This window comes from Drosophila sechellia, chromosome 2R, assembly GCF_004382195.2.
Source record: "Drosophila sechellia strain sech25 chromosome 2R, ASM438219v1, whole genome shotgun sequence".
In the NCBI taxonomy this organism is placed as follows: Eukaryota; Metazoa; Arthropoda; class Insecta; order Diptera; family Drosophilidae; genus Drosophila; species Drosophila sechellia.
In genome coordinates, this window is record NC_045950.1 from 18,728,911 (window position 1) to 18,756,650 (window position 27,740).

The following is a 27,740-nucleotide window of genomic DNA, read 5'->3' on the forward strand; positions in this document are numbered from 1 at the left end:
TCAGATACAAGTACACATTTTACTATTTTAAAATAAAAAATATAATGACCAGCAGCAATGATAATATATTAATCGCCACAGCAGGATTTCGGGATCAGCGGCGCATAGAAGACCTCTATGAGGCCAAAAGCACTTGGCACTTTGGGGAGAAGGAAACGCCACCACTGGACACTCTTTTCTTTAAGAACCAGGCGCAGAGACTGATAGTCTACAATAAACAGGAGTATCACCTGTTGCTGGCCTACAGCGAGTTTGCCAACCATCCAAATATTCCGGTGCTAGCAAACGATCTGTGGCTCCACTGGCTGAATGTTCGCTTTTGGTATGCCACTTTTGGATGAATCTGTATTTAAGCTCTAGGCTCACTAATGTATCTTCCCCAATAGCGTTGATCTTCCCATCACGCTGCTCAATGCAATATTTTTTAACTTCTTCATCTGCAAGGATGGCCACAGCCAAATGCTCAAAAAGGTCATCTTGGAGGTCTTCTACACCGAGCACTTGGTCAACTATATGCTGGTGGTTAAGCCCCCAGATTGCCCGCCAGGCCAATACGATGCCGTTCAGACCTTTGGCACGACCTACTACCCAAAGTACTCGAAAGTCTCGGAGCAGAAGCATCTGCCAGCGGTCATCGTGATCCAACGGCGCAGCACCATGCCAGTTCTATCCTTTCGCAAGGCGCTGTAAGTTAGACCCAGAAATCTTAATCCACGCTCCTCCTTTTCATTACTTTATTACCAGACCTGAGGACAATGACGATATTGTCGAAATGATAGATTCCGAGGATCCGGAACTGCGGAAAAAGCACGGCGACTTTTACATCGCAGAGCACCTATTGAATGCGGAGGGTTCCGATTCCGATCATAACGATAAGATCATAATTGCTGAGGTGCGTAGGTGTGTGTTCCTTGCCCCGAAACTGACTTTAATGAAATGTTGCAGTTCGAGGAGGAGATTGCCGATAACGTCAAGGGAGCTGGCCTAATGTGGCTATCCCAGTCCCTTGATATTGAGATGCTGGCCACCAACTATCACTTGGAACGTTTGGGCAACTTGGTACGGCACTCACCGGGTTGTTCGCACGCCCATGTGGGATTTGAAGTGATGTAGGTGATTCATGCACTCCATTGGAAACCTTCCTTTCAATGTTACATTTTTATTTAGCTCAGTAGAGCTGAAGTCGTATAAGGAATTGTTCACAAGGAATCAAATGGTAGAAAGGTATAGGTCGCACGTGAGTATGATTAACACATATGGTCAGGATGAAACGAGGAATATTTTATTCAAAAAGTACAAGCACCTATATGAGGGTGAGTAAAAAGGTAACGAGGCTTTCCCTATTATAGTCATTAATATTTCTAGAACTTCGCGAGGGAGCGTACTATATAACAGCGCATCAGGACAAACTGGAGATCTCTTTCGATTTGCCAGATGGCGAGAAATCGACCAGCGAGAATCGGCTGCAATACTTGGCAAAGGCCTCCAATGGTTTCCTGCTGAAGATGTTCCAGTTGCATCCACTGGTCCGCTATGAGTACACATTTTACTCCTTGTCGGCCATGTTCAGCGCCTTTCCGGACCATGATTACTGTGTGACCCTGGTGCCGGGCAACGTGTCCACGAGTCCTTGCCAGAGGGAGCTGCTCCGCTTCTTTCTGGTGAGTGAATATGGGATTTGAAATTCCGCTGGAATTTCCTTCAGCGTTATCCTTTAGCCAGTTGCCCATCGTCCGAGCAGCACCGTTTCCGAAAACTTGTTCGTTGCGCATCGAAGTACGCTGTTTGGGGAACTCCGCGTACATCGAGTCGAAAGCCAGGAGATCGATGAAATCAGAACCTTGATAAGCAAACAGGCCCGCAAAAGGGAAAGCTTGTCCGAAGATGAATCTGAGGATGGTAAAGGGATAGACAATTACACAGAGGACGTCCTGTCCATATTTGAGGATATCATCAAGGAAATCCTCGAGGATCCCATGTGTGATCTGACCTGTTTCACCATTCGCTGTGGTCAATCGAAGAAGCATACCGACTGCCCGTTGGTTGGCTTTATAATCCTGAGGTGGGCATAATAACTGTCTAAAATATATACTAGGATAAATGTTTCCTTTTAGTCCCTTTTTGGTATATGACGATATAAGCAAGATATTCATGATGCCAAGAGACCAGTTTTCGCTGACGCACAAACGTGGCGAGATTGTCATGTTTAGGCTGCATCCATTTTTTCAGATGTGGTGCAAGACGATCCTTCGCACCGTTGCCTTATGCGATAATTACCGAGAACTGTACTATATACACTACTTTAGTGTGGGTTATCTAGTAGTTGCACAATGTTTGAACGTATTTGAAAAGGTTCCTTTGACTTCTAGGGTATCTCGCTGCCCAATGATCTGATGTACAACATGATGCCCGTTGAGCCTCGCCGCATGAAGAAAAATCTGTTCGACTACAAGTGCGTTTCCTTTAGGCGCCGTGTAACGAAGGGAAAGATGTCAGTAAATGCCAGCGTTGATATATGCACCAGTCGCATGCGGCTCTTTTGCCACAATCTTCAGCCCACAATGCACATGGGCGGCAAGAATTCCCTGCTTATCGTGGGCTTTTCGAGCACGTGTATGGCCTTTCTGCGGACCGTGATCTTCGCTTGGAATTCAAAGGAGTAAGATGACATAACCGTGGTACCCACGAAAGCTTACTGACTCATCAAATGCCAACAGTTTGATTAATTATAAAAAGTACAACTGCCTGCCCATGGTGGACATCACGGTCCTGGTCGGTCACGGAATTATAGAATCGGCATATGATTGTGACTTCTCGTGCAACTACTGCGGGAACGGCAGGAACTGCTATGTGGACACCGGAAACGTGAATCCCTTTGTGAGGGATACAATGCAGCGGATGGATGTGAGGCATTGGGTGCGTTTCGTTTCCGGAGAAATGAAAAGTATAAAGAGGTGCGTGGACTAAATATAGTTCTATAAATCTTTCAAAGTTTCCTCTACTTATCCCCTTAGACAAGAAAAGGTGGTGGAGCTGTCGGATGGCTGTCATCTGTACTACGATAAGCTGGTGCTGATGGGTGCCACAAGGTACGGGTTTGAGGACAAGGAATTTAAGGGGCATCCGATTCCCTTGAACTATGTGGTCAACAATACTCGCCTGGACAGGATTATCTTTTACCACAAAGTGTGTGAGATGGTCGAGTTAATGGAGTCATACAACATCATAGTCTACGGATACAATCTGTGTATATACGAATGCATTCACTTTTTGGTCACACATGGTTGCAAGGCCCAGAACATCACATATGTGCAGCCTCACGTTCCGATGGTAATGGAGGACCTGGGCATTCCCGAAAAGGATTCTCGGCTAGATCCGATCATCCTGGAAATGATAGCTGACTTGGGAGTTACAATATACCAATCGACCAACTACAGCCAGTTTATTCTGAGTCAAGACAACATGAACATTGAGAAGGTGGAGCTGATCATGCATCCATCTAAGAAGAAGATCGTGCTGCCCTGCGAACTCTTTGTCAACTACAATGACAATACCATAAGTACGGGCATGGAGAACGGTAAGACAGATCAGAATAACAATTATATCCATATAATATATTCTTTGTTCTTTTCCAGTTCTTTCCGAGGCAGGAATTGAGATAAGTGAAAGGAGGATAGTGGTCAATTCACGATATTGCACCAATGATCGTAATATATTCGCCGCTGGTATAAACGTAATCATGATACCGAAGCCAAACTTTCAGTATACCTATGGCAGTCCGCAAGAAATGGCTGAAAAAGTGAGTGTTCATCTATAGTTAGGTAGTCCATATGTACAAATTTAGCTTCTTTAGCTGGCCTACGAATTGAACATGATTAAGGTTGTGATGCAGTCGCGATACTCCAAGCCGTACATGTTTACGGGAATCCTGCCAATGGGCTATCAGATCATCAAGATCACTCAACCAAAGCCCCTGCTTATAGGTCAACTACCGATCGACTTCTCTGAGACCTTGACTACCTACGATGATGGCGACTTTTGCCGCATTCGACTTAACAATAAACTGATTGTCATAGAAATTGTCTGCGTCACCAAGAAGGTAAACAGTACGTAGTTTCTATTCTACAGATAATTGATTGCATTTTTCTAGCCGAAGAGACTTTACTTTATGGAGTACTTTTGTGGCAAGCACGCTATGCTACTCAATGATCTGCGTGGTCGCTTCCAATCGGGTTGGATTCAGAATTTCCTGGATTTCTTTGAACAACCCTGGACAGAGCTCCTGATGCACGACAGGTTCGAGGATCTGCAGTTAAAGAACCGCAGACTTCTGCTCTCAATGCTGCTGATGAACAACAAGGATACTAATAATCCCAGAAACAGTCTGGAAAACACGCAGAGGCTAAAGCTGGAGGAAAACGTGATCGATTTTGTGCGAACCTATCGAAAGGATTTCACTCACGAATTTGCGCTGCCGGAGGATTGGGGTGTCTTTAATCTATGAGCGGGATGAACTTAGATGTACCATACATAAATAAGTACTACGAAATGTATAAATAATAATATTGAACTCAGATTTTTATTTATATGTGTATTTTGTATTGCATACAATGCTAAATAATTAAACCAATTGCAAGTTTTTACATTGCTCAACATATTAAAACTATAAGTAATCAAAAGCGAAAGCTTTCATTTGGGATTAGCCTAAAGATTGTGTTATTCGGTTCATTCTGTTTTTAAGTTAGCTAGCTCGATTAGTATAACATATTACTCTTTAGGTCTCGTTGTTAGCTTAATTTTACACATACATAGTATACTACAAGGTTTCACGGGATTCTAGAGGGGAGAACAAGCGGAGGCACGGCGTCGGGATTGATCGCGCCTAATGGGTAGTGGACTAAGGCCACTGGGGAAGACAATGACATGGTGGTTGAGCTGGCCTCATATGCCCTGTAAGTACCTTCGTAACTCCTCCTCAGTGTCGAAGATCATGACGGGGAACGGCGATCCTGGCACGAATTCGCCTGCCCATTTGACCTCCACTCGATAGTCGCCCGGTTCGGTTGGATCGTACTAGAGATTGTTGGGAGAATAGTTATTATAGATATCCGTGGCTCGATCGAGATATAGCTGATCTTACCTTGCACAGTATGGTGCGATCTTTCTGACTCTCTCGCTGCATCTCCACGCGAAAAGCTCCTTTGGGTCCACGGACCCTAACTGTCAGTTGACCAGCTCCCGCTCCGCGAGTGTCGCAGATGAAGCGCGACTGGAATGTGGCCAGCACGCCATGCTCGATTCCAGGTCCATAAACGCGGACCTGTGAGATTAGAGATGAGGATTAGCTAAAGCATCGATTATGGGGAGAACTGTATGTGAACCCACCTTACTGGCATCCGGTGCACCGGCCACTTTCAGTGCGAATGGCGAGCCGGGAACATTTTGCCCACCGTAATTGATGGTTAGGATATGACGACCTGATTCCTGGGGCTTGATGTTCAGGGTGAAAGTTGCATCTCCATGATCGTATAGTTCGCAGTAGGCAACTTTCCGTACACCAGCACAATGGGCGGTGAGTTCGCCGGGTCCTGCTCTCCTGGTGTCTATCCAAGACTTTATGTCCTTGCCCACAATACCGTGACGCAGTCCCTCACCGGAGACTATCACCTTTGAGGCATCCATTGAAGAGCCCACTGCCACTGTTAGCGGACATCCCTTGACCAAACGACCGTTCCACTTTACAGAGAGATTTAGAGTGCCAGTTGTGGATTTCAGTGGAGTGTAGGAGGCTAGCCAGATGTTTTCGCTTGGCCTCGGTTGCGCCAAGCTCACTGGCAGCGACGTGCTGTCCTGGCTGGTGAGGATCACCTCCGGTCTGCCAGCGGGCGCATTGGAGGCATCGATTGTGAAGTGCGCTGCCTCCCCAGCTTGAGCTGCAGCCAGACCCCGACCCATGAGCTGAACCTTATCCGCCGCCTGTTGACCGGTGACGAAGGCACTCCTGGGGCACTGGGTGATAGTTAAGCCGCTCCAAGTCAAATCCAAGTCATGCTCGCCGGCAGCCAGGTTCTCGCCAGTGATGTTCAGACACATCTTACCGTCAACCAACTTGTCCACCGGTATTTCGATGCCATCAATGCTGCAAACCAGTTTTCCTGGCCCCGCATTTTCCACGTCGAAAATAATTCGAGCGGGCAGAATCAGACGGCCGTCGTGATCTACGAGAGTACCCCAACCACCCACAGGTGTAACCTTGTTGGATTCCACGCAACTGATGTGCCACGGCGATCCCGGCAAGCTTCCCCTGTTTGGACAGCTAGCTCTGATCTCGTATTTGCCCACGGACAGAATTGTGTAGGAGATTCGCCACTCATTGTTGCCCAGAGCCTTGATCTTGGGCTCTATCCGCTCGCCATACTCATCCAATCGTTCGATCTGGACGTTCGGGGCGATGGGGCAGTAGACAACGAAGGATGCTTCCTTGTTCCGGTGGCACACCTCCAGTCCGTGTCCGGCGGCACGGGCATCATTTCTTACGCCACTGGACGAGGCGGTAAAGGTCAGTGGTGAACTAGGAATCGTTTCGCCTCCGTACATGAGGGTCAGCTTGTAGTTGCCCGGCTGCGAGGGCACAAACTCCACGTTGTAGACTCCATCAGATTGCTCACTAATTAAAACGGGAATGCTCTGATTGCTTGGCGATATGGCGAACGCTTCCAGTTCGGCGGTTCCGGCATTATCCGTGCGTACTGTGAAACTGTTTGGACTGTGAAGGGCCAGTGGTTCCTTAGTGACCCCTTGTGTGCTGACTTTGCTGCTGTCAAAGGATTCACACGTAAATGGGCTTCCGGGCAGAGGTTTCGATTGGTGGAGTACCTCTGTAAAGAAAGCATACGGATTAGATTCTCAATATGAATTGTGTAACCTCTTTAACCTTACCAATGACACACTGTCCCGGCTTGTTGATGGTGAACTCCGCCTGCAGGTGTCCGTTCTTTGTCTGATAACATCTGACCGGAAGAGCTTGTCCTCCTGGTCCGGAGACCACCACATCGAACTCCCTAGCTGGCCTTTTGACTGTATCAATGGCAAAGGAAGTGGTCTTTCCCACTCGCGACTGGTACAATCCAAGACCACTGACACTGATTTCTTTGCCAGCACTGGCGGGCAGGACATTGATCTCCAGGGGTTTTAGGGAAATGGGCACTTCGTTGAAGAGGATGCTGATCTTGTGGGGAGCAACACGCGTGGGCTGGTAAACTATTTCATATACTCCCGTCTTGCTAGGTCCGCGAATGGTGTGGGGTACTTCGGTGGCGCCACAACGCACCAAAGCCGAAAGGTCTCCCTGCCCAGCTTCGTTCAAGGACACTCCAATGCTGGCTGGACGATGGCAGAAGGCCTCGCTCACCTCAGTGATCTTCACCAGCGTGGGATCAAAGACGCACAACGTTCGGGATCCAATGTGCTGACGGGTCTCGCGATCAATGAAACGCAAAGTGTAGTTACCGGTCATGTGGGTCCGGAACTCGGCTGTCTGCCGGTTAATCGAATACGGAACAGACTTCTGATCCGGCGAGAATATCTCAACGATCTGATCGTCCGCTGGGAAATCAATGGCCGCCAAACTACCGATCTGAATATGCTGCGTGTGCTGCTGTATGTCCACGCGGAAGGGGCTTCCGTCCACGGCCACCTCGTTGAAAGTGATGTTCACATAGTGGGGTTCTGTGCTCTGGGGCACGAAGGTCACATCGTACAGACCGCGGGCACAGGCCACCACCTCTGCCTTAACAGTGCTGCTGTCCGTGGAAACCACCAGCTCCAGGGTTCCTTCACCAGCTCCTGCAGCGTCAACGCTGAAGGTAACTGGAACGCCCAGGTTGGCTGGCCCATACTGCTGCTCCAGTCCACTGATGCTCACCCTGGAGACGTCAAACACGTTGCAACTGAAGGGTGATCCGTTGATGTGCTGATCGTTGGCTGTCACACTGATCAGGTGGCGACCCACAGTGGTGGGGCGGAACGAAGCGGAGTAACTACCTCCGTCGTGCTGACTCAACTGGCAGTGCTCATTGTCCCCTGATGGCGAGGTCACAAAGATCTGAGGCTCCACGCCCTCAAAGCCTTCGAGCTCAAAGGTGTTGTCCATCTTGACGGCAGCTTGCTTCAGGCATTCTCCCATGGCCATGGCCCGTGGCAATCCCATCGAGGGCGAAGCCGCGGCAGCTGCGATGTGACAGCTAAATGGTGAACCCGGCACAGGATGTCCATTGAATCGCACCGACAGCGAGTGGGTGGCCGCCTCCGTGGGCTTGAAGTTCACCTTGAACCGAGCATTGCCCTCAGATTGGACAAAGTTGGGCACGTTCTTGCCATTGACGGCCACAATTATCTCCAGGTTGCCGGCTCCTGCCTGCGAGGCATTGATCCCGAAGCTCACACTCTTGTTGACCACACCAGCACGGATATCGGTGACTATAACCTTCTCGGCGGAATAGGCCTTCAGTAGGAACGGACTGCCCTCCACGTGACCACCGCCGGGCAGACGAACCTCCACCGAGTGGTCGCCTACTTCCATGGGCTCGAACTTGACATTGTAGCCCAGGGTGGAGGTACCCAATGCGTCGATCTTCACGGGCACACTACGCCTGGCAGGACCGAGTACCTCAACCGTCGGCTTAGTGTCCGACTCCACCACGAACTCGAAAAGTCGTCCCACGCTGACCTTGTCCATGGTCTCCGGCGATTGGATACGAGCGGCAGCAGCCACACGGCAAGTGAAAGGGGATCCCGGAACATCCTGGCTATTGAAGCGCAGCTCCACCGTGTGACTCTCAGCCTCGCGGGGCGTGAAGCTGATGGCATACGTGTGCTGACCCTGGGCTTGGGCTGAAGTTGGAACCCTGCCTCCGTTGACGGTCACCTCTAGGTTTCCGGGTCCAGCCTGGGATGTCTCCACGAGGAATGTGACAGCCTTGCCCACTGTGCCACTACTCACATTCTTCACCTTGATGGCGCTGACATCGTAGACCTGAATGAAGTAACATTTTAATGGCATTTGGATTTCAGATCGAAATTCATTAAAGGTGTGACATACACTTGAAGTTAATGCAATTTAAGATAAGTTTCTGTACTCACTTTGGCTGCATATGGACTTCCGGCGGTGGGTAATCCGTTGACCGTGACATTAACCCGGTGCTCGCCCACGACTCTGGGCACGAACTCCGCCTTGAAGACGCCATCTGCGGACTGATGTACTTGCGCCGGAACCGATTGGCCAGCAGGTCCTGATTTGGCCAGCGATTTTGCGTTTGTTTTTGTTTGTTTATCATTTCGATTGGATTTTAGTATTGATTAATTATTGCGTGTTTGATTTGATTTTGATTTTCGGTTGCGACGCGGCCGGAAACGAGTTTGAGATTGATTTCGTTTGTTTGTTTTGTTGAAATTCGATAATTGGGCAACGATTCAGTTGTGTCAGATGTGTGTTGTTGGGTTAGTGTTTAGTTTCAGTTTTCAATCGCGGATGAGGCGAAAAATTTGGAAAAATGTTCAATTGATTAGTCATTTTAATCGTTAAAATGTTTGGATAGTCGGGGGGAGTTGTTTGTGATCAATCGTGTTTTAGATTAGTTCGAGTCATTTACTTGGAGTGCGGTTAGTTTTGATTGATTATTGTATTGAGTGTGCCAGAAACGGTTAGTAAACGAGCATGTGGGGTAAGGGTCAGAGACAATACTGTATAGATAATATAGATATAATTAGAGCAATCCCAAGTGGATCTGTACACTGCATACAGAGCACTAAGAACGAGCCTGCTGGATATACAACCTATTGAGTTTGTTTTAAACCATTTTCTTTATTTTGTTCGAGTAATTCTACACATTAATCAGTATGAAACAAATTAGTAAACAATCGGACATTAGTAAATACTTCGTTTGTTATTGTGTTGGCATGTACTCTCGACTCATTCGGAGACTCAATCTGGAGTTATTTTGTGGTTCGGACTGTTAGCAAGTATATATACACCTGGAGGATTGTATATGTATTTGTAGGGGAGAGCGCGGAGACTACTCCCTTGTTTAAAAGTATAGGTAATGTAAGTATATGCATAGATTTATATATATTCTAGTAAAAAAGATTTCGCCGTCCTGAAATATAATACAGATACAAAAGTGAGAAACATTATTACAAAAGGACATATAATTACAAACAAAGGTAAGACACAATCATAAATGCACACAAAACACACAGGAGACTAGTAAGCTGGAACTACATGAGTAATAGCAACTATATATGGTATCTATGGGTACTAAGATTCCATATCTGGCCCTTTGGCATATTTGCATACATCCTACTACTTCATAATACCCAAAACAAAACCCTTAAGCCCGCACGCATTGGATTACAGTCGAACTTTCCTAGGAAACCATAGCTCAGCTCATAGCTTGGGTATATTTCTCTATCAATAAATAAATATCCTGTGGGATCTTCTTTTTCTTGAATTTTTATATAATTAGGAAACCTGCAAACGAAAAAACCGTATTAAGACATGCTATGCTTCATTTGCAAATAAAGATGTATTACACTGAAGCTCTTTATACGAAGTTCGACTGTAAAAGCAAATGATGTATGTGCAACATAATTACAAAAGCACGCAGAAACTACACGACTAGGCTGCGCATCTCATAAATCCAGTCTCTAAGTGCAGCACCTTGTCTTTGGACTCTGGGATTCTGCTGGAGACATCAACCACATGTGGGTCTGGTGAATGGGGGCGGTGAAAAGTGGGGTGTGGCATGCTTGGGAGTTTCCACAACGATTTCCGCTCATACAAATTGCCTGTACAAGTTTTTGTGCGTGAGGTGTGGGAGAGTGGGTGCGATGCGGATACAGATACAGCTACAGATACGAGTTGCAGATACGAGTTACAGATACAGTTACAGATACGGTTACTGCTACCAGATACGGATATGTTTATGCAAATGGATCCCATCGAATAGAACGCTTAGCAGACGCAAACAACAAGCCAATCGAGCAATTAAATTACGAGCCTTACGACTAAACCAATGCACAAGACACATATAAGGGGAATGAAGGGGAGCCTCGGGGCAGATAGCCCCACACAAACAGATGACTTTTGGTTAGCAGAGGTGGGATTTGGGCCCAAGGAGCACTCCACTGGCCACTGGTGCCTACATACCTTCCACGTTCACCTCGATGTCCTCCAAACGGCCGCCATTGTGATTGATTACAAAAGAATTGGTCTGGTGCACGGGTCCTGGGCCACCCAGGGACACCTGGGGCCCGGCCACGCCCCCACTGATGCTGACCGCTATCGGACAGCCGGGAACGGGCATTTTGTTGAATGACACGTTGATCGTGTGCTCGCACGACTCCGTGGGCACAAACGATACCGAAAATCTGCAAAAGAGAAAAGATACAAAATGTTAAATTGCAACCACAAAATTTAAAGGTAGTTTAATACGAGATACAAGATACAGTTTGTCTTAAGCTCTCATTAAAGCTATAATAAGTTATAAGTTATATAAGTTCCAAATGCAGAGAACTTTTGAAAGATGAGTGTAATTTTGATAATTGAATAGAAAATTTAGTACTGATTAGTAGTAGTAGTAGTAGTAGTAGTAGTAGTGATTCAAGCAATTATAGTAATAAGAAAAAAGAAGCGCAATAAAAAAGAAAACTAAACAAATTATCTTCATCAGACATGAAAATAATTGTAATTATTAGCAGATAAATGAAAGTTTAAATTGCCACAAACACATTTAGTCAATTGAAAGCATTGGCCTCACCTTGCACTGCCTTGCGGATGCACCTGCGTGGGAATGTTCTGTCCCTTGGCCGAAATCGTGATCTCAAGGTTGCCCTCACCGGCATCGCCCGCATCCACGGTGAACTGCACCGGACGTCCCATGGTTCCCCGCGAGACACTGCCCACCACCACCTTGCTGGCATCGTATGACTTGGCCAGGAAGGGGGTTCCTTGCACGGCGAATCCGTTGTACTCCACGTTGATCGAGTGGCCGCCAACGGTGGTGGGCGTGAACTCGGCCGTGAAGCCAGCGTGGATATCTCCGGTCACCCGGACAGGCAACTCGCCCTGGGGACCGCGCACGCTGACAGCAAGCTCGGCAGCTCCACCTCCGCTCACGGTGATGTGAAAGGAGGAGGGCCGGTTGACTGGGATTAGCTCCAGATTGGAGAGATTCAGGAGCACTCGCGAGGTGTCCGCCACGGCGCAGACAAAGGGACAGCCGCGCACCGTTTCTCCGTTAAATTTGATGTCAATCAGATGCGACTTGGCCTGCTCCGGCGTGAAGGAGACCAGGCAGCGACCGCCGCCCACCACCTGGACATGATTGGGCACCTCGCCCTCGTTGATGGATATCTCCAGCTGGCCCTCGCCGGCGGCGCTGGCATCCACGCGGAACTGGCACGGCTGGCCGACCACGCCGCCATTCACCTCCGTCACCTGGATCAGGCTGGAGTCGTAGACCTTGGCGATCAGCGGGCCGCCAGCGATCTTCGTGCCGTTGATGGACGCATCGATCACGTGGGTGCCCACCTCGGTGGGCACGAACTCGATGCGAGCAGCACCATTTGCCGCCTCGTGGGTGACTCTGGCGTTCAGCTTTGACTTGCTAGGAGTCAAAACCGTCGCCACGCACTCGCCCTTACTCAGGCTTTGTCCAGGAGGCGGCAGTATCTCAAAAACCGCCGGCGTATTGGCGGGTACCAGGCGCGTGGATTCGCCCAGAGCGGTCAGGCCGGATGAGGACATGATTTCAGCGTGCCACGGTGAACCTGTAGGTGCAGAAAGCAAATGAACCAATCGATTAGTATCTTGGAAACAATAAGATTGCTTTGCAAATTGCATTTTAAGCAGCTAACTTAACGAAACGAGTAGATTGTATTTTTGACCCCAAAAGAGCGGTGTGTATATGCAACTCAGGTAATTGAGATGGACGCCCCAGTGGGTGGGTCAAATACGTAAAGTATAATTTACTTAAATGCTTAAGTAGCTCTGCTCTGATACATTAAAATTGGTTTCTATCTGTTTATAACTTAGCATCGAAAGTACCACTTGGTAAAACGATCACAAATAAAACTTTGGCCCGGCCACAACTTTACGACCCAACCTCGCATTCTTCAGTTGACAAGGTTTCCGCTGCGACTTTGCATTGTTACTCGCTGCGTCTCATTATAATTGTCGCAATATCAATCTGTGCCGCCTGGTTGCCGGCGACAAGTGCGTATCTGTGGCTCTGAATCTCTGTATCTGTATCTGAATCTGAATGTGAATCTGGAGCTGCGTATCTGTGCCGCGACTTTCCTCAGTGTGGCTTTGGTATCGTATGTTGGTGCCGTAGTTTAGTGCGACTAGTCCAGGAATGTTTTGAAATGAGCCCGAAAGCATCATTAAATCGTTTTGAGGAGCCGCAATCGAGTGGCTCCAAAGCCAATTTGCGATGGTGGGGCAGATTGGCAATTGGCTCGTTAAACGCTCGCTTATTTGTTGGCACTCGAATCTCACAACTCACAGCATTTTTATTGGACACGGCGGCGGTCGTCTTTTTTTCCCCATTTTTTAGTGTTTGCTGCCTGGCGCTCAAATTTACTTTTGTTTGCAACTTTCCATGCATTTCTCTTTTAGCAATTGTTGCACTTTTCCTTTTAGTGCTAGTTTGCACTTGCTGCTGTATTGCTGTATTTTATGGCTTTCCATGAAAATCGCTGAAACGGTCAGTCACGCCAGTTCGATGGAAAAAAGTCGAGTTGCAGCACTGTCATGGCTCAAACTTGCTTCGTTTTGGGTTCTCAGCTGGCGCGACTTTTCTTTCCCTGGGAAACTTCTGCTCAATCACAAAAACTCAAACAGAAAAAGAAAACAAACACTTTTTTTTTTGACCGAGCTGTGAAAATCTCATAGTGGAAGACACTTGCCATCCTAGCACTTTGGCCCAAACACTTTTCGTAACTGTTTCTGACTGTTGCTGTTGCTGTCTGTTGTTGTTTTTCGGTATTCTACCAATTGAGGCCGTCATTAATCAGTTATCGCACTCTCATAACTCTGCGCATGGCCAGCGGCTATGCAAAAAGATACAGTTAGGCGACCGCCGATCCAAAGAGTCGAGTCCGACGCACCCGACAAATCTTGGTCGACTTCCTCGCAAGTCGCACGGTTGCTGCGAGGCAAGTTGTAAATTGCTGGTAACAAATAGCAAGTGGCTAGAGCAACTGCAATTCGGCCAAATGAAAAGCTGCCTTTTTGCCGCTTTTCTGGACGGTTTCCCAGCTGGAGTGCTAATCGCAGCGCTGAATGGTTGCCCGGCGGTCGGAGAACAAGTGCAGGTATGCGGCATCTAACGCTGTTATTCAATCTGCATAGGCATCCACTGGGGAGCTACACTCAAACAAAAGCCTTTGAAGAAAGCCGTATAGAAAGAAAGTTCCCTACTCTTCAATTTGTTTGATTTTATTTTCTTACAACTAAACTAAAAGATAAACATAAAGAAAGTCGGATATCTAAGAAAACCCTGATCGATGGTTTCACAAATTTGAATAGGTATGGGTTTTTCTTTCAGTGCATACACTTGTGTGTTACTTTTTGCCTGCGGTTACGTGACTCGCCGCAAAAGCCCGTTAGATGGCCTGCAGCTGTCGCAGAGGTCTGAATCTGATTCTCATTTTAATTCGGATTCTCCGATTCCCGATGCTGAACCCCAAACTAAAACCCAAACTGAACCTGACCGTTACACCAAACTATTTTCCGAATGTTAAAAAGGAGGATTTACGTTTTGCTGGCTGGAGACTGAGGAGCGATGCTGTCGACGGTGCAAGATGGCTGGGTAATCAAAATCCGAAGACTTTTATTCTTTTGCAGTTCCGAGCTGTAGAATCAACAATCAAATCACAATCGCTGGCGGCACGTCTGAACTTGAAAGAGGTGAAGATTATTTCGTGTAGCGATTATGTCAGCGGGTTGTAAATTATTTATTTATGTGAGCATTTTTTTCGGAGCTGCAATCTGAATTTCAACAAGACAACAACGATTAAGCGAAAACGCTTATAAGAATTTTCGGAGCGTTGCACAAAATGACATCGCGGCACGACCACGATTCAGCGCACGTTTTAATCGCGTTTTTACCACACGACACTTTAGTTTTTCTTTCGTTTTATCAGTATTTATAATCACTTGAGTTGAACTCCAGCTCTCTGTGCTTTTTTCGGGGTTAAATGGGGTATACAGGGTTAAAGGGGCGCGTCGAAAACCAGTTAATGTTGCTGCTGCTGCCTTTCGACAATTTTCGTTATTAAATTATGCACAAGCCAGACGGGCTGGCAGTTTCACTTTGAATGGCGGTGGCTCATAAAAATCCCAAACAGCCGCTCGGAGCTGGAAGTGGGAATGTGTGCCAATATGCTGAGCGGAAATGGCCAAAAGCGGCGGGTAAAAGCGGCTAAAGGAGCCTAATTCCGATGAGATGGAGTTGGAGAGAGGTGTGGCCGACGCTCATTATTAAACAAAAAAAAAAAAGAAACGAAACGAAACGAAATGCGGCCAAACGAAATCGAAATGTTTGCTCACGATGCCTAAACTTTGGCTATAGGTAGGTAAGGTATGCATATATTTCGTGAGCTTCAAAATCGGTGGAAAGTGGTGGACGTGGCCAAGAAATCGCAATCTGGCCCGGAGATCTGGCGCAGACCTGTCGCGCCCTCCATGCCACACCACACCATCGTACCTGCACACCTGACTGACAACCTATCCCAACGGGTTTTCGGCTGCAGCAGGAGCAGATATTTGATTTCCGCCCGAGCCGACAGATATATAGATATATATGTGTACACACAATGCACTGGCATGCAACAAGTGCGCCTTGAACCACATACAACAACAACAACAACGGTGTGCCGCGGATGTATCTGTGTATCTGTATCTTGGCCAAGAGTGCAAGTTGCAGTTGGCAAACCAAGATGGCTGCCCCCTTTGTCACAGCGGAAAATGGCTAATGAAAATGCCTTGCAATGCGGAGACAGTTTTCCTTGCATTATTGATTCGGCTGAGCCAAAACACTCCGCCTCGTGCAAACAAAAACGCTGCGAGTTCGCTGTGGAGTCGAAATATTTCCAGCTTAAAGGTTCATTAAACTGGTTTTTGTTCGCACAAGAGGAGACCCCGAAAAAAAACAGAGAGTGGAGGGGCGCATATTAGCATATTTCTATGGCTTAGAAATCTCAGACACGGAATCTTTTCGATTCGCTTCACATTCCGGCAGTCCAATAAATCGTTCTTTAATATTCTTTTTTGTTTGTATTTACGCGTGGTGTTATTTTTTCGTGTTTAACACACAGTTCTTCACTTTTATCGGATTCTCCGCTAGCCACAATCACAAATTCGGTGCGTTTTTCTTGCCAATTTTCCAGGCGTTTTGCGAACCGCGATGCCGCCGACGTGTCAGTTTCGTTTGGAGCGCGATCTTCGACTGCCAACGCGACTCTCGCTGGCAGCGCCCTCAGCTCGCAAACCCGTCGAGCGGGTAAATCCGATCGGAGAGCGCGCCGGAGCGTAAGCCGCCCGCAGATTGCAGCAGGTGAGCACAGCTGAGCTCAACTGAGAGCCAGTGAGAGTGTGCGGGAGTGGGAAACTCAGAGAGCGACTCACACGACGGGAATTCGCCGCACAGTGGGCAGATAGTTCTTCAAAATATCTCATCTCATTTTGACTCGTCGAAAAGTATGTAAAAGGGAGAAGGATGCGTTTTCGACCCTATATAGTATATATACTCTAGATCAGGACCACTAGCCTAGTCAAGGAAGTCGACTATATCGGTATAGTATAGTATTTCTAGTTTAACAATGGAAGAACCAGTAAGCTGTTCCTATCTAAGATTATGGCCAAAATATGTGGTCTCAAGTGAGATGACCTTATAAGTAACTAAACCACTTATAATACACCCCCACATATCGGTAAATAAGCGAACTCGGACTCACCTGGAACTGTTTCGCCATTGAAGGTGATCTGCACCGTGTGCGTTCCATGTTCGTGGGGCGTGAAGCTGGCTATGAACCTCTGACCTCCCAGCGAGCGCACCGAGGAGGTAACACGCCCGCCGTTGACCAGGATCTCCAGATTGCCGGAGCCCGCCCTCGAGCCATCGATCTCGAACTCGACAGGCCGTCCAATAGAGCCATTCGGAATATCCTGCACTCGAATGGCCCTGGCACCAGTGGCATTGCCGTCTATGGGTCTAAATCTAGAGAGGGAGCTGTATCCATAACCAGGGGAGGGGCCATGGCCATTGCTCTCGGTGACCACATGCTCGCTGGATTCCTTAACGGTTTTCGTATATCCACCGGACTTGTCCGTATAGGTATTGTTCGAATGTGACTTGACTGTAATGGCACTGGGTCTGCGAGATAATTAGTAATATAATATAAATAGTTAATAATATTTTCAAAAGTGCTTAAAAGTGTGCAGCACGTTTTCGATTGTACTCACTTGTAGCGCTCTCCATCATCGGGGGAATCCCGACGATAGTCCGACTGCTGCTGCTGCTGCTTGTGCAGGGCGAACTTGTTGTACTGGGTGTTCCGGTGCGTCTCGTGGTCCAAATCCGGGCGGTTATATTGCAGTTCCGTGTTCAGCTGCTTCTCGGTCATGTTCGCCAGCGATTCGAGCGAATTGTGCGAGAGCATGTGCTTGGTCTTGTTGATGACGTCCCAGCTGTCCCGCCTGGCGGAAGCCGGCTTCATCGAGGACACCCTCACATTGGAGGAGTGGTCGATGCGGGGCTCGGGGGATCCGGTCCGACGCAGTCGCTCGCCAGTTCCGTAAAGCGAGGGACTGGCACGAATATTCGAATCGGTGACGTAGTTCGAGGTGGACTTGTAGGTCGATGACTTTTCTACGGTACGCGACGACTCGTAACCATTCTGAAAATCGAAGAAAGGATTAGTTTAGGCGATTAAAGGCTTAAAGGGTTATTTTTCTGAGAACTGTTTACTCTACCTTACTAACGGGAATGGTCAAGGGACTTCCCATGCGGTGAGTGGCCGAGGTGATATAGGCGCTATTGGGAGAATAACGTTGCACGGGCGAAACGGAGGCGTGTCGCGGACTGCTGGTGATATTCCGCGTGGAACTCTCGTACTGATTGGACGTCTTGATGGTCAACGGACTGTGGGTGTGCACTTCGCTTGATCGAGTCTGTCGAAAGTAAAACGAGGGTTACCAAATGATCGCAATAAGTGAATCACACAAAGCAGGCAAGAGTTAATCGTTGGATAACTTTCTTTTTGGGATAAGCAAATCGAAACAACAAAAATTTAGTTACATTGAGTGTGGGACTAGGTATTGGACTAAGCGATCTGGTCAGGGTACTGGTGGCCAGCTGCTGGTGGCGCTGCTGGAAGCTGCTGCTGCTGCTGGTGTTGGTGGTGCTGGTCAGCTCGCGCTCCTCGCGCGGTGGCGTCAACTTGGGCTTGGTCACCGCACGCCTCTGGCTGTACAGCTCGTTCTCCTTGTCGTAGTAGTAGTCGTTCTTCGTGGAGCTGCTGTTCGAGGTCTTCGAATCCCGTCGCCCGTTCAAAGTTTCCGTGTACAGATCGGCGGAGTTTAGGTACTTGACCGTGGGGGAACCAGCTGGTGGTGGAGCTTGCGGCGGAGTGGCATGGTTCTCCTGTCGAAGGTAGGTTTCAGTGTGTGTGTTTGGGGACCGGACCAAGGATGGAGGAGTGGACATGTGGGTGTGTGTGTGTGTTAGCCAAAACATTCAATTTTGATGGGTTTGGGTAATGAGGAGGAGGAATATCCCATGCCGCATGCCTGCTCCCCTGACTTCAACTTACCTCGCTCTCCCGCTTATAGTACCTGGAACTCGAACTGTGGTAGTCAGTGGTGTCCAACTTGGGCGAGTACTGGGGCGAGTAGCTGTTGGTCCTCTCGGCCGTGTTGTGCCTCGAAAGCGAGGAGTTCCGGTAATCATTGTGCCGCGTGTTCGTGGTGGAGACGAAGTGCATCGAGGGACTCTCCGAGCGGTGCTTGCTGTCGTGCAGCGGACTACTGCGCGTTTTGCCAGATCTTCCCTTGGTACCCACACGCATGCTGGAATTCGACATAATCACGATTTAAAATTGAATCATTAAGCCAGGTGGATGTACTCACATGAAAGGCGAACCTTTGACATCGTAGCCATTGAAGTAGATGTACACCCGGTACTTTCCATTTTGCCTGGGCATAAAAGTCACCCGGTACTTGTTCTCCACGATCTTCTCCACCGAGCAGACCAGCGAATGCTTGTCGTGGACAATGTCCACGTGCAACTCGCCCGAAACACCCACTCCACGGGCATCCACTTCGAAGGTGTGTGCCCTCAGCGGCATGGCTCCATCCAACCCATGGACCGAGACTCCGGATGCATCAAACACGGCACAGGTGAAGGGTCCTCCTTGGATGTGGCGACCCTGGTAGGTGATGGCTATCTCCCAGATACCTGCCTCGTCCGGCTTGAATATGGCACTGTGTCCCTCGTCGATCTTCTTCAGCGGGCAATTGTGCGAGATGCCCGTGGGCGAGACCGCCGTGACCAGGATGTCCTCCGTCTTGGGCGCACCGGTGGCATTGACCAGCACCTCGACGAGACTGCCCAAGGCACAGGGCGCCATTCCCGGCGGAGCCACCTGCAGCAAACGCGGCAGGGCTCGGAAGAAGTGTCCGCCCAGGCTGTCCTCGCCGATCTCCACCACAATCTCGTGCATCCCATAGCGCTCCGGCACAAAGACTCCTTCGCCGTGGGCATTGAGCCGCACGGGCTGTCCCGGCTGTCCGGACGGAGGAACCACGTGGCAGCGTACTGAGCTGAGGCTTATGTCCCGGGACATTACGTCGATGCGGAAGTGGGTCTGCGTGTGAATCGGACATTAAACATTTACGCTCTGCACTTGACAGACTGCAGTGTGATATGTGTATATGAACACAGTGGTCGGTAATATAATTGAGCTGACTAGTACAAATATTTGTTTAGTTTTAACATTGGGAGCTATCTTTCTAGTTATCTTGTAAGTAAACCCCACTGATCGGATTTGTGTTAGGAAATAATATAAATTTTTTTCTATTCATGAGTGCCCTATTATTTTGCCACCAGCTGTACATGCATACATATATGCTTCACTCACCGGTTCGCCCACCCGACCGGATGTGCTCTCCAGGTAGACGCTGACCAGATCGGACAGCGGAGGCCTCGGCGGCACCCACTGCAGGTGGGCCGCGTAGGCCATGATGCCCAGGTGCTCCACTTCCGGGTTGGCCATGTCCTTGGCCGTCAGGATGGGCTGCACGCCCAGCCGGGCTCCCGCGTCCACCGCCTTCCGAATGTTGTTCTCGTAGTGGAAGGGATCGGTGCTGAGCTTTTCCGGAGCGGGCGCAGAGCCACCCAGTCCCTTAATAATTTCGCACATAACGCGTCCATCGTTCCAGTCGGTCTGCGAAATGAAAGTGCCATTATGGGATACGATTATTATTGGTTGGAAAAATACGAGAATTAATAAGTATTTATGTTCTTTTTAATGCAATTGTTGCAGATGTACATTAACTTTTGTTCAACGGATTAAAATGTCATATTTAAATGCGGTAAATGTATTAAAAAAGAAGGCGGCTCTATAACTGAATTTAACTGATATATGTATGATTATAGATATTAACTTACCGTAAAGTTCTTCACAGGGTCCTTGACCTGCGTATTCACCCATCGCATGGTGGCATTGTAACCAGGACCACCGGGCTTCATGAAGTACGAGAGGTACGTCATGCCGGACAGCTCATCCAACCAGGGTGAGGCCAGGTACTCCGGCTCCAGAACCTTGGGCACTCCAAACTCGCGCTGGGCCAAGTCCATGGCCTGGGTGCAGTTGCGCACACTCTGGCTGGGATCGAGACTCCGCCAGTGCGGGAACAAGCCCGGCTGGCAGTAGTCCAGAAGCGCCGCCAGATTGACGCCACTATTCCAATCGGTGGTCAGATTGGTGATCCTGCAGTCCGGCAGAGCGGCTTGCAGCCAGGCCAGCATCAGCTTGCGCGGCGGGAACTTGCTCCTTCCGATTTGGTAGCGCACGATGAGGGACCAGATCAGTCCCAGGATCAGCTTTATGTTCCCATTCACGATGTCCACGTTGCCGATGTTCACCAGCTTGATGTGGTCCGCCTCGATGGACTTCAGCGCCGTGGTGGCGTTCTCCAGATAATGATGCTGATTGGCGGGTCGGCGATTCCACGAGGGTTTCAGTGGACGCGTCTGCAGGTTCTCCACGAGGGCGCACAGACAAGTGCCATCGCAGAAATCGGTGGCCCAGTCATGAACCTGAGAGACAATGGAAATTTGCATTATCTTCTCCGTATCATTAGAAACAGTAATGGGAAAGTTTGTGGCAAATAATTAGATTACTGCAGGAATACGTTTCGTTTAGCAACGCAAGTAATGTGGCAAGTAAGAGATGGGAGTGCATTCCATAATTGGTTTATTTAATTATAATTGGATTTATTATGAAATTAGCTTTTTACGGTCTATTAAGTGGGGAGTAGTTTTTAATTTTCCATTCTATATAAATTTAATTTTAAAGAGCATGCCAACCCAAAACCCAAATTGTTCGAAAGAAGAGATTTTTAATCTTTATTTAATGACTCTAGCAGCATTTTCTTTACAGCTACGTATTAGTTGAGATTACTAGACTTGCTGTGGTACATATGTACATAATTCCCAATGGAGATTAGAAAATGTGCGAAACGCCTACCATGTCTGCGCAAATGCAAGAAGGTCGCTTGACTGGCAGCCTTCCTAATGAGCAATCAACGCCCCTTCCGCAAACTGGTGGCCCACTTTGCAAGGTAAACCGCTTGCTCGGAACTTGGAGCATGGAGACCAGATCTCGGAACATGGCACATGGAGCTCGAGCTTGGGCTTGGGAACCCAACAGGTTCGCTGCTCCAGCGAGCGGCTTTCTCCGCCCGGGTGCAACCAATTGTGCGCGATTTTAAGCATTTGACATAAAGCTTTTTATCTGGCGGCTGTCGGCATTCGATTCAACTGGGGGAACTCCACTCCACTCAACTCAACAAATAAAATACGACAAAAAACTGGAGAACTGGGTACAGAGACAATCGCGTGTCTGTTGCTGTTTGTTTGTGCCTAGGAAAATATTCATTGGATGCCATAAAAATCTCACATCGCACATAGTTGCTCCATGGCTCTCTAACAAGCTGCCGCGGGTTGTTATTTGTCGCTGCTGTTATTCCGCCCTTAAATTTTTAAGATTCCTCTGCTTTTACGATATGAACTCGAGTTTCGTTGGCAGTTGCGTTTTCACCTGACAAAATATATGTACTTTTATTTGCATATAAAGGTTTGCTCTGTGTCAGAAAATGACTAGTCATTCTAATACGACAGCAATCATTTTGAGATCATTTAATTCTACCTGCGGCAACTGTTGTTGCACTGCATTTAATAGCTAAGGTCATACAATGCAGTCACTTTGAATATTTCTCTCCGTGTATCTGCTCCCATCAAAGCATTTCCCTTTGTTTGCACATGCATTTGTCATACAAAGTGGATTGCAATATTATTTGTCGCATACGCATGAACTAGAATTGTAAACAGCGTAAAAAAACGCAAACTTGGATGACTCGTTTTGGTTTTGTGACCCAAATAGACGCCAGCCAGGTCACAATTAGCGCTGTATACTAAGGGGTCTTCAGCCTTGCTCATCACATATGTACATATGTATGTACGTTTTTGGCCCAACCGAAAAGGTAAAAAAAATAATAAATAAAACCCCGAATTTTATACTCGAAACCGGGCAAGATCGCGCACAAAAGCTTTATCTTGTTTTGTGTATTGTAACTGCTAATGGGAACTCGATGCGTTGGCCTTGGCATTCAACTGGCCAAATATGGTCGGTTCAGGTCGTTCAGTGCGGTGCGTGTGAGAAAATCCGACGAAACAGAGTGACAGTTCAAAAGTCCCTGGACAAATGAAATGCATTGTTGGCAGTACACATAAGTCCGTGTGAGTACACTTGGCATCATTGTTAATGTAATTGTCGATGCTGCCATTGGAGTTCAAGATCTGCGTGGGCGATTGAGCCGAGTTTTATGAGCCCGGCCTTTTAGGGGAACTCGCGGAAGAGCCAGAGGCCCAAGTTTATGATGGAGATTTATACTTTTACGGGTTCTGTCACCAGTCGTTATGATGCTCGTTATGCGATTATATTTAGCTTAAATGGGATCGGTATATGAACTTCGAGCCTTGACTTATGTGATATATGTAATACATAATAATCGTGCATTTTAATTGGAAATGAACTCTACTTTTGGGTTGGCACACATACCCCTATTTCTCTTTTTTTTATTCCTAATTACATTTTATTAAGCAGTTTGAACACATGCCACCCTTTCTATGTGCAACTGCCTTCGCAAATCATTTCCTGGCTAAAATTCCAGATCTAAACGTTTTGTATTTCACTCAACGATTCTCAGGCCCTGTTTCATCGATAGTTCTACGAATTCCGCATTCAACGAAGCCGGCCCATTGATTGGGTAATTGTTTTTTGCGCTTGATCGATCAGATATTCAGTCGGCGGGCATTACTCAGTCGGTTAGAAAGTGTTGCATAATCGGAATGTATCTATATCTACATCTATGGCTTAACTCACCTGCATTCCCGTCTCGCGCAAATGCTCGTTGACCCAGTTGCGGAATGTGTTCGCCTGGATCTCCACCCAGAGGTCCTCGTTGCCCCGGATGTTCATACCCTTGGCGGCGGTGCCCTCGGGACTCCGGGCCACCAGACCGGCGTGGGTGATCTTCTGCGTTTCGGTGGTGCCATCGGAGTTGTGCTTGAGCAGCCCCGCATGCGTCACCTTGGCGCCTTTTATGTCCTTGACGTCCATCTTCACTGCACGTCACTGCACTTCACCTGCGACTCGCACATATGTATGTACAGATGTAACTCTCGTTCGAAACACTGATCGGGAGAAATGGGTAAATGAGATACTTCTGATCGGTGCTAGTTGTAGCTATGCTATTCAGTTTCGGTTTCGATTTCGGTTTCAGTATCAGTTTTAGTTTCGTTTGCACGCGTTCGCGGCCCGAAGCGAACTGGAACTGCGGTTAGCTGGTCGATCTGGGCGGCTGTGCTCTCTTGGCCTGGCCAAAACAAACGATGACGTCATGGCCAAAGCTCGAAGCTCCAGAGAGCAGCAGGAGAACTCATAAAAAAATGCGGGGGGTTTCGCCAGCGAATGTGTGTGTGCGAATATCTTTGAATCTGGCTATAAAGCAAAACTGGTTTCGTCGCTTCCAAGCCAAAACGAAGCGAGGGAAAAGGAAAATTGAATACAAAAATAACAAAAAGGCGAAAATAATACATAAAAAACAGAGTCTGTAAAATAACAGAAATCACTTAGTTTGGAATTTCGCCGCGGCAACAGCAGGCAAAAAGCGAGCAGATCTGGTGGGCAGTACTGTGGATGCCAGTGGATGTCGTGAATGTGGCTGTTTGGGCAAGTCTTTCACAAACGTTAGAAGGCCAACATGTGTGTAAACGTGGGAGCCAACCCAGAAGATAATGGCCGTAATCACAGCAATGAAATCTGCCACGATCAATTGTCAATTGTTCGCCCGTTTTCACTTGTCGCACTTTTACCCAAACAATTTGTGCAAACCGAAAGTTGGCCGTCTGAATGGCCTTTTTGCATTTTTCCACACGGCGTCGCGAAGACAACGAGGCGTCAAATGACCGTCTAACCAACTTAATTATAGGAAATCCGGTTGCGTTTCCAACAAGTCAGTTGCCACAGCTCGCATATATCATAGCACGTCCAGTTCTGAGCGAGGCTGGTATGCAGATTTCGAATACAAATACTATTTATTGACAAACACTTTTCGGAGAGGTAAACAACTCTGGGATGACATCACTCATCACTTGCTCGGCACAGCAGCGATGAGTTGCGGCTTGAGCACTTTTTTAACGCCCCACCAGGAGAATACAGTGAGAGAAAATATTGCTGACTAATATTACAACAGACAGCTGACGTAGCTAAGCTAGTAACTCCTCAAAGGAATTCCCCTTAAAACATCAATTAACTACTTAAATACCCAGCTTTGCTAATTTCTAATTTCTACCTTAATTTACCTTAAGCGGAGATGTCATTGTTGTGTTTTTTTCTCAGTGACAAAACTGCGTGGCTTGGATGAAATAAATTAACCAGCGGGGACAGCAAAAAGTGGAAATTAATGAATTGCTCCTCGGACTTATGAGTGATCCCGTGGCTGATGTCATTTACTGACACTTGACATTGGCAATGAACCTAATTAGTTGCACTCGCCAGCGGAGTGGAATGAGCCCCACTCCTCGGCGAGTTCTATGGATTCAGCTGGCGGCAAGGTTATGGGAATGGTCATGATTATGGTATTGGTGGTGCTATTGGCCAGGGGAATGGGATTGGTAATGGGAATGACCAATCCGCTCCCTAGTTTACTCAGTTGGTCAGCAGGTAAATATCGAAAGTGTTGTCGTGACTTTAAATGGCAGAAGAGGGCCAGCTAGCACACCTAGTTTAGGGCATTACGTAATGGCCAAAATTTCCGACTTTGAATGGGCAAAAGTGTACGTATCGTTGGCTACAAATCGGTGTATCTATATCACAGAACTACGATGTGCACGTAGGTGTCTGGCATTTTTTACACTTTTCGATTTGTTTGCTGTCCGAATATACATTCGTATATACATATTTCGCTTTTTGCCTTGCCAACCCACACGGCCAGCCAAATCTCGTAGTCGTCGTCATCGGGACAGCCACCCACATGGTTGGTTGGTTCAACGCCTCCTTCTAGACGTGGGTGCGATTTCAAGTTTGATTTGTGCCAAAACCGTGTACCAAATGGCCATTGATTTCTCAATGATTCTGTAGTGTCGGCCTAGCTACAACTCTGTTTGGATCCGAGCTGTGGGAATATATTTGGTTAGATGTTCTATGACAACGTCATTAACTTTGAAATATATGAGATTAACTGGAGTGGAGGTGAAGCCCATAATTATGGTGATGGATGGTTGCGGAATTTACAACGAAAAGCTGTTCTAGAGATGAACTGAAAATAAATGACGATTCAGTATTTTATCAATTAGGTTTCTTAAACTATTTTTTTATCAGTTACAAAAGGCAGACTTAACTTTACTACTCAGTTGGACACAAGCCAATTGTTGCTTGGATTCCCTGCCAAAAGCATATAATGCGATTTGAAAGTTTGATACAAAATTGGCATCCTTTCCAAGATTATTAAGTAGATTCAGTGCTATTTCCTTTTCAGAGCGAATGAACTTTAACGAATAGGGGTGGGCTGTTCGTTTGTCTGTTGGTATTACATATTCGACTTCCTGTTGGCCAAATGCGATTGTAACACTTGCCACGCCTCACAGTTAAATGATGGCCTATTAGCGCACGCTTCTATAGCGAGTAAGCGTTTATTTTTGGCATCATTTTTATGGCGGTTCGTCATAAATAGAAAACACTCCATGCGATGTACTCACACAGACGGATAGACGTACACATATGTACATATGTGTTCCCTGCTCTTTTTGAGGCACTGCCAAGTTTGTGTCTTCAGTCTTTTGATTAATGCCGTTAGGCGTCGCCAAAGCGCAGCCAAGCCAAACCTTCTTGGTTCGTATGAATGAGTGTGTCTGTGTTCTTTTGTTTTTTAATTTTTGCTCATTACTCTGCCTCGTTTATTCGCCTAAAAGCCGCAGCAATTACAATTGAAAATGCCTTTTAGCCAGCACTTAAAACCAATCGAACAGCGCCAGCGGAAAAACCAGATTCAGATTCAGACGCAAGCCCAGACTCGCGCTCAGATTCAGATTCGCTTTCGGTTTTGGCTTTAGTTAAAGTTTTGTTTTTGTTTTCGCTTCCCCTAGCATTCGCCTATTATGCAATGGGCTAGGCCAGATATCTGAATCTGAATATCTTATAACTGCGACTTTTGGTATTTATGCTGGCGGCCAAGTCTGTTTTGTTGGTTTTTCTTCCGATTCACACGCCTCGAGGCCCATTCACGTGTTTAGCACAAATTCCGCACGAAATTGTATAGATACAATACATATATACATATATGTATATCCCCTCTAATTTAAGCAGCAGCTTAAAATTAGAACAACGCTCGGCACGCAAAGCGAAAAAAAAGAAAAACAGACTCAAAACCAAACACAAGGCGAACGGCGAGACACATGAAGATCCATGAAAACTATGTGTAGTTAACTTTAACGTTAGACGACGGCATCAGAAGTTATTAAAAAGTCGTGGGGGGGGGGGGGAGAGAGTAACACACACACAGCACAGTAAGGCACAAATATGTGTGGGTACACACACATGTAGATGAGTGTTTGTTTCCCTTTTGGCACTTGTTGCTTACACTCCGGATTCGCCTGCGCGGGGTAATAAAGCAGAAAAGCGTTTCAATTGAACAACACGTCCAACGCGCACGAGTTGCTCACAACGACTGAAATTGGCAGCAGAAATTAGACTTACGATCGGGCCAAAACCTCCGCTCCCCATTCGCTCTCCACTGGAAGTCTCGCGTTGGAATCCAGCTACGTCATCGTTTTTGGCCCGATCTCGGCTTGTTTTGCTTGCCCGCTTTGTTGGCGCTTTTGTTTTGGGCCCCC

General features: G+C 47.4%; 2 protein-coding genes across 6 annotated transcripts; one reads left to right on the forward strand and one right to left on the reverse strand.

Moving 5' to 3' along the window:
- Window positions 1–32: 32 nt before the first annotated feature.
- On the forward strand, window positions 33–4,844 carry LOC6615588 (cilia- and flagella-associated protein 61). The gene is made up of 14 exons (XM_002039926.2): window positions 33–322; window positions 387–686; window positions 745–892; window positions 946–1,109; window positions 1,168–1,313; window positions 1,366–1,661; window positions 1,719–2,062; window positions 2,115–2,307; window positions 2,370–2,659; window positions 2,718–2,954; window positions 3,015–3,577; window positions 3,636–3,799; window positions 3,854–4,099; window positions 4,151–4,844. The coding sequence occupies exons 1-14, from the start codon at window positions 45–47 to the stop codon at window positions 4,502–4,504; spliced, it is 3,723 nt and encodes a 1,240-aa protein (XP_002039962.1). The 5' UTR covers window positions 33–44; the 3' UTR covers window positions 4,505–4,844.
- LOC6615590 (filamin-C) lies at window positions 4,554–27,575 on the reverse strand. 5 transcript variants are annotated; one of them, XM_032716175.1, is made up of 17 exons: window positions 27,488–27,575; window positions 23,731–24,041; window positions 20,733–21,383; window positions 20,203–20,508; window positions 19,193–19,929; window positions 18,877–19,132; window positions 18,363–18,707; window positions 18,038–18,235; window positions 17,528–17,961; window positions 17,020–17,438; window positions 11,817–12,828; window positions 11,207–11,427; window positions 9,142–9,290; window positions 6,940–9,034; window positions 5,386–6,878; window positions 5,141–5,320; window positions 4,554–5,073 (listed from the first exon to the last, which is right to left on the reverse strand). In XM_032716175.1, exons 2-17 carry the CDS (start codon window positions 23,965–23,967, stop codon window positions 4,942–4,944), a joined length of 8,865 nt encoding a protein of 2,954 aa, XP_032572066.1. In that variant the 5' UTR covers window positions 23,968–24,041; window positions 27,488–27,575; the 3' UTR covers window positions 4,554–4,941. The 5 variants fall into 5 exon arrangements, with proteins under 5 accessions (XP_032572066.1, XP_032572067.1, XP_032572068.1 ...); XM_032716176.1 differs by lacking the exons at window positions 18,363–18,707; window positions 27,488–27,575 and having other exon boundaries at window positions 23,731–24,172; XM_002039928.2 differs by lacking the exons at window positions 4,554–5,073; window positions 5,141–5,320; window positions 5,386–6,878; ... (1 more) ...; window positions 9,142–9,290; window positions 27,488–27,575 and adding an exon at window positions 9,843–10,154 and having other exon boundaries at window positions 23,731–24,172.
- Between the last annotated feature and the right edge of the window lie 165 nt (window positions 27,576–27,740).